Here is a 13,451-nt window from a genome sequence, read left to right as displayed (position 1 = left end):
CTCTTGCAAACCCGGACAACACTTAATTTAGGTCGAACTGTACATATAACTTATATAAGGACAGAAGTGATTTGTAATAGTTCTTAATGGTGTGAACGCTCTTTATGCACCAAGGGACCGTGCATGGGAACAATCAGAAGTGATTAACTGAATGATCGTGACTTGGAAAGCATCAATTATCTGTGTTTACTTTATTTATCAAAATAACAAAGAAAGGCTTGTTACAACAGATCCATTATCCTAATTCAAAACATGTTCACATGTTGCGCACAGTAATAAAGAGTTGCAAATATTATCTGTCCACGTTTCCCCTCCAATTAATATAAACTGTTGTAATGTGTGCCTAAAATCAGTTAAGTAGATTGTGCTTGAATTCTCACACAATTTGTTATCTTAGTATTTAAATAAAGCTTGTTCGATAAGTGCTAACTTGCTTAAATGCTATGTTTTTAATGTTTCAGTAATTGTAGGGGTCCAACACTTATTCAGTGCCCCATAACTGTAGGGGCACTGAATAACAGTTATCCTGTCTTTTCTAGTTTATTATTAGGAAATAGGGTATATTTTTATTTTACTTTAATCTACTATATTATTTTAAGTGTTTTAAGAAACAGAATTTTGGGTTGAAGCTAAATCCTCTGCGGCCATTAGATATAATATCTTCTGAGCATCTAAGTTTCTGTTTTTCGAACTTGAATTTTGAAGAATAAAATACTATTATAAATAAGCATGTTAAGTATGTATATACTGTACATGAAACATCCACTTATTTGAAAAATGTTTTGCCATTAGAAGGGACATTTAGCTCCTGTAAAAGAATCGCACTCACCGCGGTTCGTTGCCCCTTTAAAAAACACCGACCCAACACACAGAAATGGATTTTTAAGCGCGGTTGCGCAATTTTTAATGAAAACACAAAAACAAAATAAACAAAACAAACACCTAGCTCTCTTTGAACACTAACTAAAACAAAACAGGAACCTAAACTAAAACAGGACAGCTAAGCTGTTTACCTGTATGAAAACAAACAAAACAGCACACACACACAACAAAAAGGCTTCACTCTACCTTTTTCATTTTTTTTTTTTTTTTTTTTTTTTTAAATTACAGCTGTACCCACACACCAGCACAGTTGGGCTTCTACCCTCTTCAGCAGCCGCCCAGAGCAGACTGACTGCTCTCCTTTTAAACCCTGCACCTGGCTCCAATTTTCAATAGTAGCCAGGTGCAGGTAATGATTAATAATAAAACAATTAACAAAAACCATTAAACAATTAAAACAAAACCAAAATGTGCCTTCCGCACATGTTTTTCTAGAGAGAGGAATTAACCCCCTCCCTGCTGTCTCACACTCCATAGTAACCAATGCTGGCATTTTAAACATGTCGAGATTCTGCTGCATTTGTAAAAGGATTACTGCCCTGGGTACTGAAGGACATTTAAGGAAACAGCCATGCACATTGAAAATCTATAAAACGGCACACAGGAAACAGCTGCAATATGCAGTAAAAAAATTATTAGTCTCCAAGGGCCACCAAACAGAATTTTATTACAAGAGGTTGGTGTCTGTTCTGATTTTACTAACTCCAACATGGTGCTTACAGCATGAAGATCACAGCCTCCTCTTTTTTGTTAAAGCAAAGAATGTGGAGACCATTAAAATATGGAAAGTCTATTTTAGGACCCCTTTTCACCAAGTTCATTTTGAAGTGATAATTTGATTCAGAGTTTGTTTAAAAGATGAACCACAATCAGAATAATTAAAGAGGGGAGCTGGGTTTACATGAACTGCTGGTCTCGGCTCACTTGAGTTTCAATTCAACCTACGACTCAAATTTGGTCTAGTTTCAATAGCAATTGCCAGTGACTCTTGCAAGGAAACTGACCTGAATGCACAGCAGTGCTTGGTTTAGTAATACAGGTACCATAATTAAGATCAACACTTCAACTGTATTAAAAACAAGAATGTACTAATATTTCAGTATTAAAATAGCAACATTTGCCAACCATTTATTCTAAGGCCCTGGGTAACTTAAACAGAAGAATACAAGGTAGGGCATACTGTAGTGTACAGCATAGAAAACATACTGTAGTGTACAGCATAGAGAACATACTGTAGTGTACAGCATAGTGCCTCTATGTGAACGCCCCTCAACTCTAAGTACAGTATATTGATACTACATAGATTGCAGATTCATAAATCCTTCCATATTTCTACCTGCTTTAAAGTCTGCCCGATTTAAAATGACTGAGTTAATTGCAATCCTTAGTGGCAGTAATTGAAGATAAGTATCTGGGGTAAAAAGTGGCACACAAACCTTTGGAAGAGCGGAAGTGTTTGCTGGGGGCAGGGAATCCTCTTGTTCCATGGACGTTAACAGCAGCCACTCTGAACTGGTACCACCTGCTAGCCCGGGTGTCAGACAGTTGCACACGCTCATCTGTTGTCTGAGGGTCCGAAAGGTTAAATAAACTCACAAGAAAGGATCCTTCAGGTACCACACACATACTGTAAAATGTCATTTTCACACTATATAAAATATCATACTTTTGGTTGTAAGGAAGTACTGTACCACCATGAACCGGCGACCTCCAGGCTATAGGGTGCATCCTGCACTCCACTCGGAGTGCATTTACCAGATGCGTACCACCATAAACTCTTGACCTCCTGCTTGTCATACCTGAGCCACAGTCTCCCAGTCAGTAGCATCATCTTCACTGGGGTGTATTCCGTAGTTCCATCGTCTCTGGACTACATAAAGCACTGGTTCCACAGAGATGTTGAACTTTGATGACCATTTGATCTCCAGCTGGCCAGATGGGTACTCTGTAAAGCTCAGTTCCTTCCTGGGCTTCAGCGGAGCTCCTAGAACACAAGGTTTTATTATTTCATTACTGCCATATGAACATTTAAACAAAGTATCATTCTATCCCTGTGCAAGCATTGATGAGAAACTTATAAGAAAAACAATATGTTTTTTGTAAAAAAGGAAAAAGTCCAATAACTGTAACTAGCACAGTGTCAACATCTTGGCTAAACCTACAATTACTCACCTTGAATAATTATTTATTATGAAAAATCAGAGATGCACTTTATGGTGCTTGGGCACTACTCATATTGATCTTTTTGTATTTGATAACCAAGGTCCACCAACTTATCATTTAATTAATGATGATTTTCATACAGTCACAAAATACAGCACCTCAGTTATTTCCATGCTATATGGTGGCCTTCAATCAACCTTTCCAGGGGCATTTTAAATTAAGGGGTCTAGAATTTTAACACATTTTAAGTTTGCTAATGCAGTGGTATTTGACTGGAAGTTTACTGGAATTTCATAAAACAGCAGTAAAACAGCCTAGTAGTTTTAGATTGAATCAACCTCCTAGTATGCACCATAAGCTGCTTATAATGTGTGCTTAATGTTGGGTAAAGACATATTTATTATAACAGTTCTTTCTGTACTTTTAAATAAGTATCACCTCCATGTGTGTCATATTGTGTTTAGTGTGCAGTCTGCAAGGAAAAGGCTTTGGCCCATTAATGATCAAAACCATTCTGTAAGATCAAGAAGGGAGAAACCAAGGACTGGACTTGTAGGCTGCTTACGATAAATATCTGCTTAACTAAGTGATACTGCTATTCACTCATAACAATTGAAGACATTCATTCTGGGCTTCCCTGGCTGGTGACTCCTTAGTGGGAGTGACTATAAATACATCTTTTACTGCTCTTTTCTCTTTTTGGGGTACTATTGCTTCATTAAAAACACCAAGAGCTGTCACTGAGTGAGTTAGATGTCTCCTGAATAGACATAATACAGTTCTGTAGCCACCCCCGCAAAAGTTTTGGAAATCTCATACAATACCTTGCTTTCACTATGATTATCACTTTTGTAAGACACCCTTTCATTATTTTTACATAGATGAAGCTCTTGGGTTTGTTTGAAGTTTACCACTTCCACCACTCATACTGCCTAAACATCAACAATCTACTGACTCCTCTAGGCAGCAGCCCACTCAAACAGCTCACTTCGATGAGCAAGTAGCAACTTGAAAGCGATGTGCAGAATCCGTCTTCGAAGCCTGTTGACCGAGCTTCCGCATTTTGGAAAACCAAGTCTTATCTAATCCAGAGAAAATACATTTGATTTCTTTCATTTCCATCCGGATAATGATGTATAATAATTCCACCAATTTGCATGTTAGAATATTCCCCCATCTGCTTTGTATTCAGTGCTGTTGGACTTCCAAGGATTGGTAGTAACTAACCCTCTCTGGTAGATGTAATTGTATCCAGATGGGTTAACTGAGGTATAAAGAGCAGTCAAGCTCTGAATGTGTTTTTGACTGATTTTGCACACACACATACGCACGCAAACACAAAACCAATCAGCATTGCAGCCAGATATACAGCAGCAATCGTGCCTTTGTATTATGTATATGGTTAGCCTTTCATCTGTCATGAAGAAATAAGTCTGTGGTAATCTTTGTAAATCAATAAACCCAATCAAAGGGGGTTGTCTGTCTTATTAATTATCCAATAAACTTTTAACATTGGTTAGGTTTTGACGGATGGACCTTGACTTCTATAAATCATTTTAAAAAGCAGAAAAAATAATGAATATTGTCACAGCTCTAGTTTGTAGATTTAATTAAATGCAAACCCCCCCCCCCCCCTTTTTTCAGCCCAGATGAAATATTGGATCAACATTAAAATTATCTTTTACATCTCCTACATGGTAAATTTTAATTTACCTTAAATTGTGCTAGTTCAGAAATTGTTTTTTGCAGAGATTCAGATTTATTCTGAGTTAATATTTCATCATATCTTACTTTTAGTGTGTGCTCCATCTTAAAGATGCATAAACAACATTTAAAAAAGCTTCTGGGAGCTTGGCTGGTATCTGCTGCAACAGATAATCCTGAAGCTGGTAAAGATTACTACTGTTGTATGTGACGCAGCATTGCTTTAAACAGTTAGAGTGTACATCGGTTCACCTGCCCAATGATTTAATGTGACATGAGAAAGAAGCAACCAAAGAAACATTATCTGGTCATAATATGTAAAACACTAATAAGGTGCCTTGTAGGAGATTGTATCTTATATTCAGGTGATGATGTAAAAATATAATACATAGGCAGAGTGATGAGCCACAAATCTCATAGATCAGGTCCAATCAGAGTTCTGGATTACCCAGCACAGACCTGGGAAACTAGGAAGGAACACAAAAGGATCATGAAAAAGCCACTGGTATGCCAAATAGATTTCACCTTCCAATTAATAGGCAAAGAGGCTAACCACTAATTAATAGGTAATGAGGTTAACCACTAATCCACTTTAGGAATAAAATAACATTTGACCTTGTCTCCCCTCTGGATAAACTCAAGTTATAAGTCTTATACCTTCATCCAGCTATGTAATATGAAAGCACCAGGCATGTGAGCAACAGTGGTGTGAGCTCTGGAACAAATTGGACTGTTGGCATGCCAGTTTTTAGATTACAGCAGAGCCTTTGATTCTATATTATCTTCAAACACAGGTACTGTACATTACCTTAATTTCTACCTCAAAATCATGTTCCTCTCAGCCTGTACCTTTCTTACAGCTCCCAAAGAAACTCATTCAGTGCAGCAATAACAAATCACCCCTTTCCAGGACCTATGGAAAAGCCTTCCAATATATTTTACTTTAGAGAGTTTGCTACAATTTATGTGAACAAATTAATGATACTGAATGTCAAGGTTCACTAAGCCAGTACACCCAGACAGCTGCTAAATGTTCTAGAGTTCCAAGTATTTCCTCTAATCCATCACTTCCACAAGGTTCTAGGAGTGCCAACAGCATAACAAATTATAATGAGAATTTACAGCATGGCCAAAAGTTTTGCATCACCCGAGAATGATCTAATTTTGCTTCATGAAGTCGAATGAAACCTACTGAATAATGTTACGTTAACATATTAAATTACATACCGCTTTGTAGTTTTCCCATATACTTAACCAAAAACTGACAAATTGAAAAATGTGACATTTCGAAACATGAAAACGTGCAATTTCCAAAAAGATGTCACAAATCTTGACATGCGTTACTCAATTAGAAGTAATCAAAAGGTGACAATTAGTAGTGGTAGTGAGTAGATTTAAGCTACATAAGCATGATTTTACATAGATTTTGTAACTTCAGAGCAAGGGGAAGAGCCATACTTCCTCGGAAACATGTGCAGCCATCATTGCACTTCATGAGGAAGGCTTTAGCAGTCAGCAGAGATCATGCCAGCCAAAGCACAGTATCTAAGATCATCCAGAAATATAAGAAGACTGGAAGCTGTAAAGCTGCCCCCAGGTCTGGACACCCAAAAGTCAGCACTGCTCGCCAGGAACGCCACCTATGCCATTCAATTTAGAGATATAGTACGGCCAGTAGTGTCCACTTACTGCGGCAATGAAAAAAAGTTGGATTGAAGGCATCTCTTGGAGAATAGTCTAGTGTCAGAGAGGCCTGCTAATAAGCCCCTTCTGAGCAAGAAAAAGATTGCCTGAACTTTTGTCGCACATACAAAGACTGGGCCAAAGTAATTTTCGCTGACCAGTCCCCCTTCAGCTGTTTTGGGAACCGAGGTGGATTAAGAGTTTGAAGGCGCAAAGGAGAAAGATACGCCAGAGTGTGCTGTCCCAATGACGAAGCATCCAGAAACTGTCTGTATCTGGGGATGCTTTTCTGCCAAAGGCACAGGATCCCTACACGTTTTACACAAGGGGACAGCTATGAACAAGGACTGCTACCTGAAAACACCGTGCCTCATTAAGTCCATGCCTGAGAGGATTAAGGAAGTCTTAAACACAATGGAATGCACTGCAAATACTAAGTAATACTATTATGGTTTCTGGTAGACTTTTGCAATATCATTTTGTAGTGTTTTTGATTACACAATGTTAAATAAAAGATCGAAATATTGTTCATATTCACTTTTCTCAATCCTAAAATTCTAGAGTGATGCAAAACTTTTGGCCATAGCTGTATTGGGTACATAAATGAAAGTGAGGAAATACTAAAAGGCTGAATACACTCCTTGATGATGTTATTGAAATACAATTGCAAACATGTTGTACTGCATAGAATTGTTGGTAAAGTTTATCTACAGATTCCCTAGTCCTTAACATAATAAAATCATGCAACCCCAGTCAGTATACCATACTGCAGAATACAAAATTAATTCAAAAGTATCTGGCTTCATAGGAGATACTGGTGACTGATGCTGGAACCCTGAGACCAGTGTTTCTGCTGGCTCTATCAGCAGAGGGGACTGACTTATCTGTTTAAAACTCAACTCAGTCAGCTACCCAAGAGAGTTCATTATACGCTTAGCTGCTGTCTCTCTTCAAACACCTCTGCCTAATAGCCTCACCTACTGGGAGAGGCAGGGCTGAAAGAGCAACTGCAAATTGCCAGTTAATGCTTACTCTTTATTCAACAATACTGGAAACTCAGCCAATGTGGGATTCATCTTTTTACAGCTCATATTTACAGTATGTGGTTTGTACTTAATCTATTATTATTATTATTATTTATTTCTTAGCAGACGCCCTTATCCAGGGCGACTTACAATTGTTACAAGATATCACATTATACATTATTTCACATTATACAGATATCACATTATTTTTACATACAATTACCCATTTATACAGTTGGGTTTTTAACTGGAGCAATCTAGGTAAAGTACCTTGCTCAAGGGTACAACAGCAGTGTCCCCCACTGGGGATTGAACCCACAACCCTCCGGTCAAGAGTCCAGAGCCCTAACCACTACTCCACACTGCTGCCCTCATCTAGGATGCACATGTGTCATTTTGATTTTTATGGTTTAATAAAACAGAATCATTACTGTATATGTCTAAGCATATACTATTTACATGGTATTACAGACCCTACTCGCACCACCTAAATGGTGAAACATTACCCTGTTAAGTTAATGGCAATCCCTTGGTTTTAATGTGTGTTTATATCAAATTATTTAGGAAATGTAGATATGGTAACAATCTTTTTGATTGTTAATTCAATAAATACACCCCACATGTCCTTAGTAGATACAGCATTTAACAGCCTAAATCTAACACAATAACTTAATGACTACGATTCTTATTCAGGTTTGGGCTATTTTAGCAGATTCTGTTAAACTGTTTGACTTTCATGCATGTTTCAATTGAGATCTAAGTAACTAAAATATAATTTGTTGATGTCCGTTTACCACATTCTTCTACACTTCCATGCACTCTGTTTAATGAGAGAGCAGGTCTTTTTGTTTACATCCCCAAAGGGTAGTTTTAGATAAGAGAAACACATACTCTATTACTCTGTGTAGACAAGTAGGTACTGTATGTGTCTGCTACTACAATACTTGAAGCAGTAGGGTGTTGTTCAAGCTACAGTTCAGAAAATAAAATAAATTTTTATATATATATATATATTTTTTTAAAGTACTTTAAGTTTATTTGAGGGGTCCATAATACTAAGGTTTAGCATCCAGTTTACACAAATATCAAGATATTAAATTTTCAGATGCCCTGTAATTAAATATTTTTTAAAAATACCATCACAGACAGTATTATTACTGCCATTTAGTAATTTACTTTCCAATTAGAGTTTATCAAATGGACTCCAGTTTGTGGAGCCAACCCAGTATCAGCTGTATCCTACAACAGGCCATTTCTATGAACTGTCAATGTAAATGATACTAATGTCAATTTAACTGTAACACATATGGCTTACTAAATAATTATACCTATAACTATTGTGTTTACTTGTGCAATATTGAAATACTGTAATTTTTATATATATATATATATATATATATATATATATGAAAAAAAAGTAATCCCTTTGCAGTCCATTGAATGTGCCATTGCCTGAACACCCATTTGTGATTGAACAGATTGATCAAAACCATTAAAACACTTAGCAAATTACTCCCCATGTGCTTTCCTTAAGGCCCTCTTAATGTTCTTTCTGCCTTTTTTCACCCCCCCCCCCCCCCTCCTTTTGTACCTCCAACAGTAACCTTTCAGGTGCATCTCATTAATTCGCTCCCACTACTCCTCCCCGTTTTTAGATAGCACCTTAGAAGCCCCCTTTTCTCCTAGTCTTCTTCAGGGTCCTCTGGGCACATCACCTTCAGACCCGCTGTTCATTAACGAAAACGGAGCAATTGTCACCCGCCATTGGTTCCGTTTTCACCTTTCCAGGTCTGGATTCGCGGCTGAGCAGTTCTCCGGTCATTCTTCAGGATCGGAGCAGCCTCTTCAGCTTCTCGCCACAGAGTTCCAGACTCCCTCATCAAACAGTTAGGTTGTTTGTCCTCCAGTGCTTACCAAGTTTACATTAGAACAAATATAATAGATCTTAAATGCTTTTACAAACATGTGTTCTTAAGCGTTAGTAGCCTGCCCGGAGGAAGTGCAATTGGATCAGCCATGGATTCCCAGAGGTTTATTTCCCAACTGGGGTTTTGTTTTCCTCTCCTGAGCGCTGACGGTCACTTATTAAAGGTTCTGTGTAATTTTGCATTCCGCATTATTCCCTACTGAACTATATCCAGTGCATGCTTGTAATGCCAGGAGCAACCAAACATGTGATATGAGGCCTTACTTACAAAACTTTAACTCATGAGTTATTTTTTGGATGTTTATGTGACTGTTTACATTAATTAAATAAAGATGGTTTTTATTAAACTTTTCTAGACTAGTGTTAAAGAAGCCTTAATTTTAAAACTTGATATAAATCCTATTGGACAATAACATCTGTTGTTAAAGGAAGGTGATGTTACTCCCACCATATTTGTATCTTTAAGCATGTATGATCTACAGTGTCACTATCTTGACTTACCCTTGTACAGATTTTTTGGTAGCTGGCAGGTGTGTCCACAGCCATTGGAGCAGCATTTCTTCACCGTTGAGCACTCACTGTCATCCTCACAGCTCTCCACGCAGGCAGCAGCAAATCCACTGGCTTTCTCTGGGGCTGGGCAGTCTCCCTGCTTCAACGACTGGATGGATTTCAGGAACTCACAGCTGGTCAGACACTCATAGTGTTTCTTGGGAAACAGAGGCTAGGTGGGGTAGAAAGAAAAATACAGAGAATACAGTGGCTTCTTCTCACTCCCATTTCTCATCTAACTAAGAAACACGGTTATGGAACAACAGTGCATGTCTGAAATATGTTTAGCTTGCCTACAATAGGTTAAAAGCTTAAATGTGATGTCCACACGTTTCAACGTCATTTTTACCTTTTTTACCTTTTTAAGTTTTACCTCTACATTGTCTACAACTGCTACTAGATTCCCACAATTATTCAAACATTATAAAATCATATTATACATGTTTTTCTCAGTCAGTGAAAACAGTAAAAGGAAAAGTGCCTGAAGGTTGGCGTACCTCGCATAAGTTTTGGCACTGATTCTCCTTCAAATCCCAGGCTTCTTTGCAAGGCTCCAGGCACTGAAAAGAGAACAAAGCATCAGCCTCAAAGACGCCACATCAAAGAGGAAAGAAAGACACAGGTTTGTGCCTGCGGCTGGCCTGTTTAATACTGAGCCACTTACAGTGTATCTATGCATGCTGTATATTCAGTTGGATACAGTGAAGAATTCTGAATAAATGTCTAATAATGTGTACCACTGCACTTGGTAAGAAAATAAAGTTTACATGAGCACAGAGCTCCTATCAGATAGGGGTTATTAAGGCGGCAGAGTTTCCTTCTGGCTTAAATCAAGGAGCACACTTTGAGGATTTTGTTTCAAATATACTTGGAGAAAGCAGGTATCTGATATACTTTGGCACAAACACCAATGTGTGTTCTTTAAATTATTTCTTACTGGGAAGGTCTTAGTTAGTCATTACTGAAATATTTTGAAGCATTTGGAATATGACTGAATGAGGGCAGGTAGTACTGCATCGTATGTCTTTACTTGCAGTTTGTTTTGTTTTTTCAGTTAACAAGTACATTAATTAATTAGGTTTGCCATAACTCTTTTTTTTTTTATTTAGTGGTAATGCCAGTTTCCAGGCAACCCAAACCCACTAGATCTGTTTCATCAGGATTCACTGTATTTGTACTGTATTTAGTACGGGTGTCAGATTAAACATTTACACACTTCAGTTTAGTTTACTACAAAGAAACTAGTTGAAACCAAACTGAACTTCTAAATTAACTGAATGTTATTCATGGCTTTGTTACTTGAACAGTTTATTTTTGTACATTTGGTATTGCTAACTAAATGGTGTGCACTGTTTTACCAATTACAGTGCTTAAAATTATCTGTGGCATTTTTCTACTGCAGGTTCAAAGTAATCTACAAACACAATATTCAAAAGACTAAAACCTGACATCTCCTGGTAAAATAATAACTGTGTGACAGATTAAACTGCGAGTTGTGAGACATGTAACAATCTCTTTCTATGCTTTGCACAAACCACAATTGACATCCTTTTAATCTTATTGACAGTATGCTAAATTGATCAGGCTTTCACAACCACTGTGTTATGCCAGGACCACACTATGTTTGCAATCATAACACAGACCACTGCTCCCACAGCCATGCCTAGAAACTGAGCCCCCATACTTTTGGCTACAGTCCAGCAGAACCATAAGTAAAATACAAGCTAATGATTTCAAACCCACATTATCATGGATTTGCCAACACATTTCACATGATAAACCAACCTTGCTTTCCAAACAGCATGACAGCTACCATTCTGCCACATTTAAGCCATTAGTGATTTCTCTGAAGGTAATTTAATAAGGATTGTGTAACATAAAAAGGGAAAATCAAAATGTAGTGTTTTTTTGTAAACTTTATCATGACAAGATCTGTTTGCGTATTACATTTTCTGCTTATTATTAATCTGTAGGTTATGAAATGTCATTGAGAGCAATTGAAAAACAATGTAACTACAGTACACCCTCGCTATAACGCCCTTCGGCTATAACAAACCTGGCCCCTGGACCCTGGACCCCAAATAAAAAAAGATCATAAACACACTGTCAACATCCCTGTCTGTATGCACGGGACGCCACCTCCTCAATGAAGTAAATGCTTTCGTCTTAAGAAAAAAATGCGCGCTGTATAACTATGACTCCGCAACAAAAATCGTTTTATGTTGCACAAAGCTGGAAACTATATTAATCGTTTGAAAAAAGGAGTAACGCAGGTATGTCTCTATCGTGAATATAGGTTGCCAACCATGCGGCAAAGCAACATTGATTAATAAATAAATAAAAAACAACAAGAAAAAACAACACTTGAGGATCCGATGAACTTTTCTTGTCGGGTTGATTTGGAATAAAAGTTCAGTTTGGGATTCTTGCATGTTGGATTAAGATTTGGTGCACTTTGAAACGATTCATGTCAGACTGATTTTAAATAAATTTTCAGCTTCAATTTGCGATTTGTGCTTTCTGTACTGCGTTTTAATTATTTAAAGAATAGGATAAAGCAGTCAGAATACTGTACACATGAGACGAACAGGTACATGTAATTCTACTTTTATTCACAATCTCATCTCATTTACTTACTCCAACAGATTATCGTTCATTTTGATTGTCCTTTCGCTATAACAAACCCCTCGCTCTAACAAACAAAAGGCTTGGACCCCAACAGGTTCATTATAGCGAGGGTGTACTGTATTTTCTTGCACCAACTTACAATCCACCCGCAATGTAAAATATACAGTATATCACCTTTTTGCATTAAACTTGTACGTATGTCTCTTTCATGGTGTCGATTTATCTATGATATCCAATTCATGGAATTTAGTGTAACAGGCCTGAAGCATCTTAACCACTATGCAAAAGAGCTGGGCTTGTTTGCATGTGTGCTTATAGAGCTTTTAACCTCATTTCACTGACAAGGTTCAGTACCCGCAGTAGTGGTACATAACGCACAACACTATCTGTTACAAAAGTCTTAGCACTGATTTTATTCAAAGTTCACTGTCCTACAAATTCCTTGAGTGCTCTTTGCATCTTTTGCCTCATCCAAGCCTTCTCACTGCATTTCTAGATGAAAATGCTAGACACAGTGCTCACCCACACTGCCTTGCCCACATGCTTTAACCAGTTATTACTTTCAAAGAAGGGTAGTACATCTCCTACCCCATACTCTTTCAATCAACCTGAGAGACCCTGTCAAAAGTGCCAACAGGAACCACCTGATGTGATGCATGATGGAGAAAACTCATAATAGTCATCAACATACAAATCAGTGGTAGAGCAGTTATAATTACTGCCATGCAGGACTGGATCAAACTTGACAATCTAGAAGGGACCAGCTTCATATTCCAGCCACTATGTATATATGACATTTTAATTACATCTTCTAAAAGTCTTGACTATGTTATTACTTAACCTGCTGTAGAGTTTATTTGGTTTTGACGGTGGTGGACCACACACAT

General features: G+C 37.6%; 1 protein-coding gene across 2 annotated transcripts in view; it reads right to left on the bottom strand.

Annotated features, from left to right (window-relative positions):
• Nucleotides 1–13,451, bottom strand: part of LOC117406806 (anosmin-1-like) — a 73,952-nt gene that overhangs the window by 23,906 nt on the left and 36,595 nt on the right. For both annotated transcript variants that reach the window (XM_034011126.3, XM_059029014.1), the window contains 4 exons: nucleotides 10,434–10,496; nucleotides 9,886–10,108; nucleotides 2,682–2,866; nucleotides 2,319–2,448 (listed from right to left, as the gene is read on the bottom strand). In XM_034011126.3, the coding sequence (XP_033867017.3) occupies nucleotides 2,319–2,448; nucleotides 2,682–2,866; nucleotides 9,886–10,108; nucleotides 10,434–10,496 (601 nt within the window). The remainder of the gene's footprint in view (nucleotides 1–2,318; nucleotides 2,449–2,681; nucleotides 2,867–9,885; nucleotides 10,109–10,433; nucleotides 10,497–13,451) is intronic.

Source organism: Acipenser ruthenus, chromosome 8 (assembly GCF_902713425.1).
Source record: "Acipenser ruthenus chromosome 8, fAciRut3.2 maternal haplotype, whole genome shotgun sequence".
NCBI classification, from domain to species: domain Eukaryota; kingdom Metazoa; phylum Chordata; class Actinopteri; order Acipenseriformes; family Acipenseridae; genus Acipenser; species Acipenser ruthenus.
This window is presented reverse-complemented; position numbering and strand designations above follow the sequence as displayed.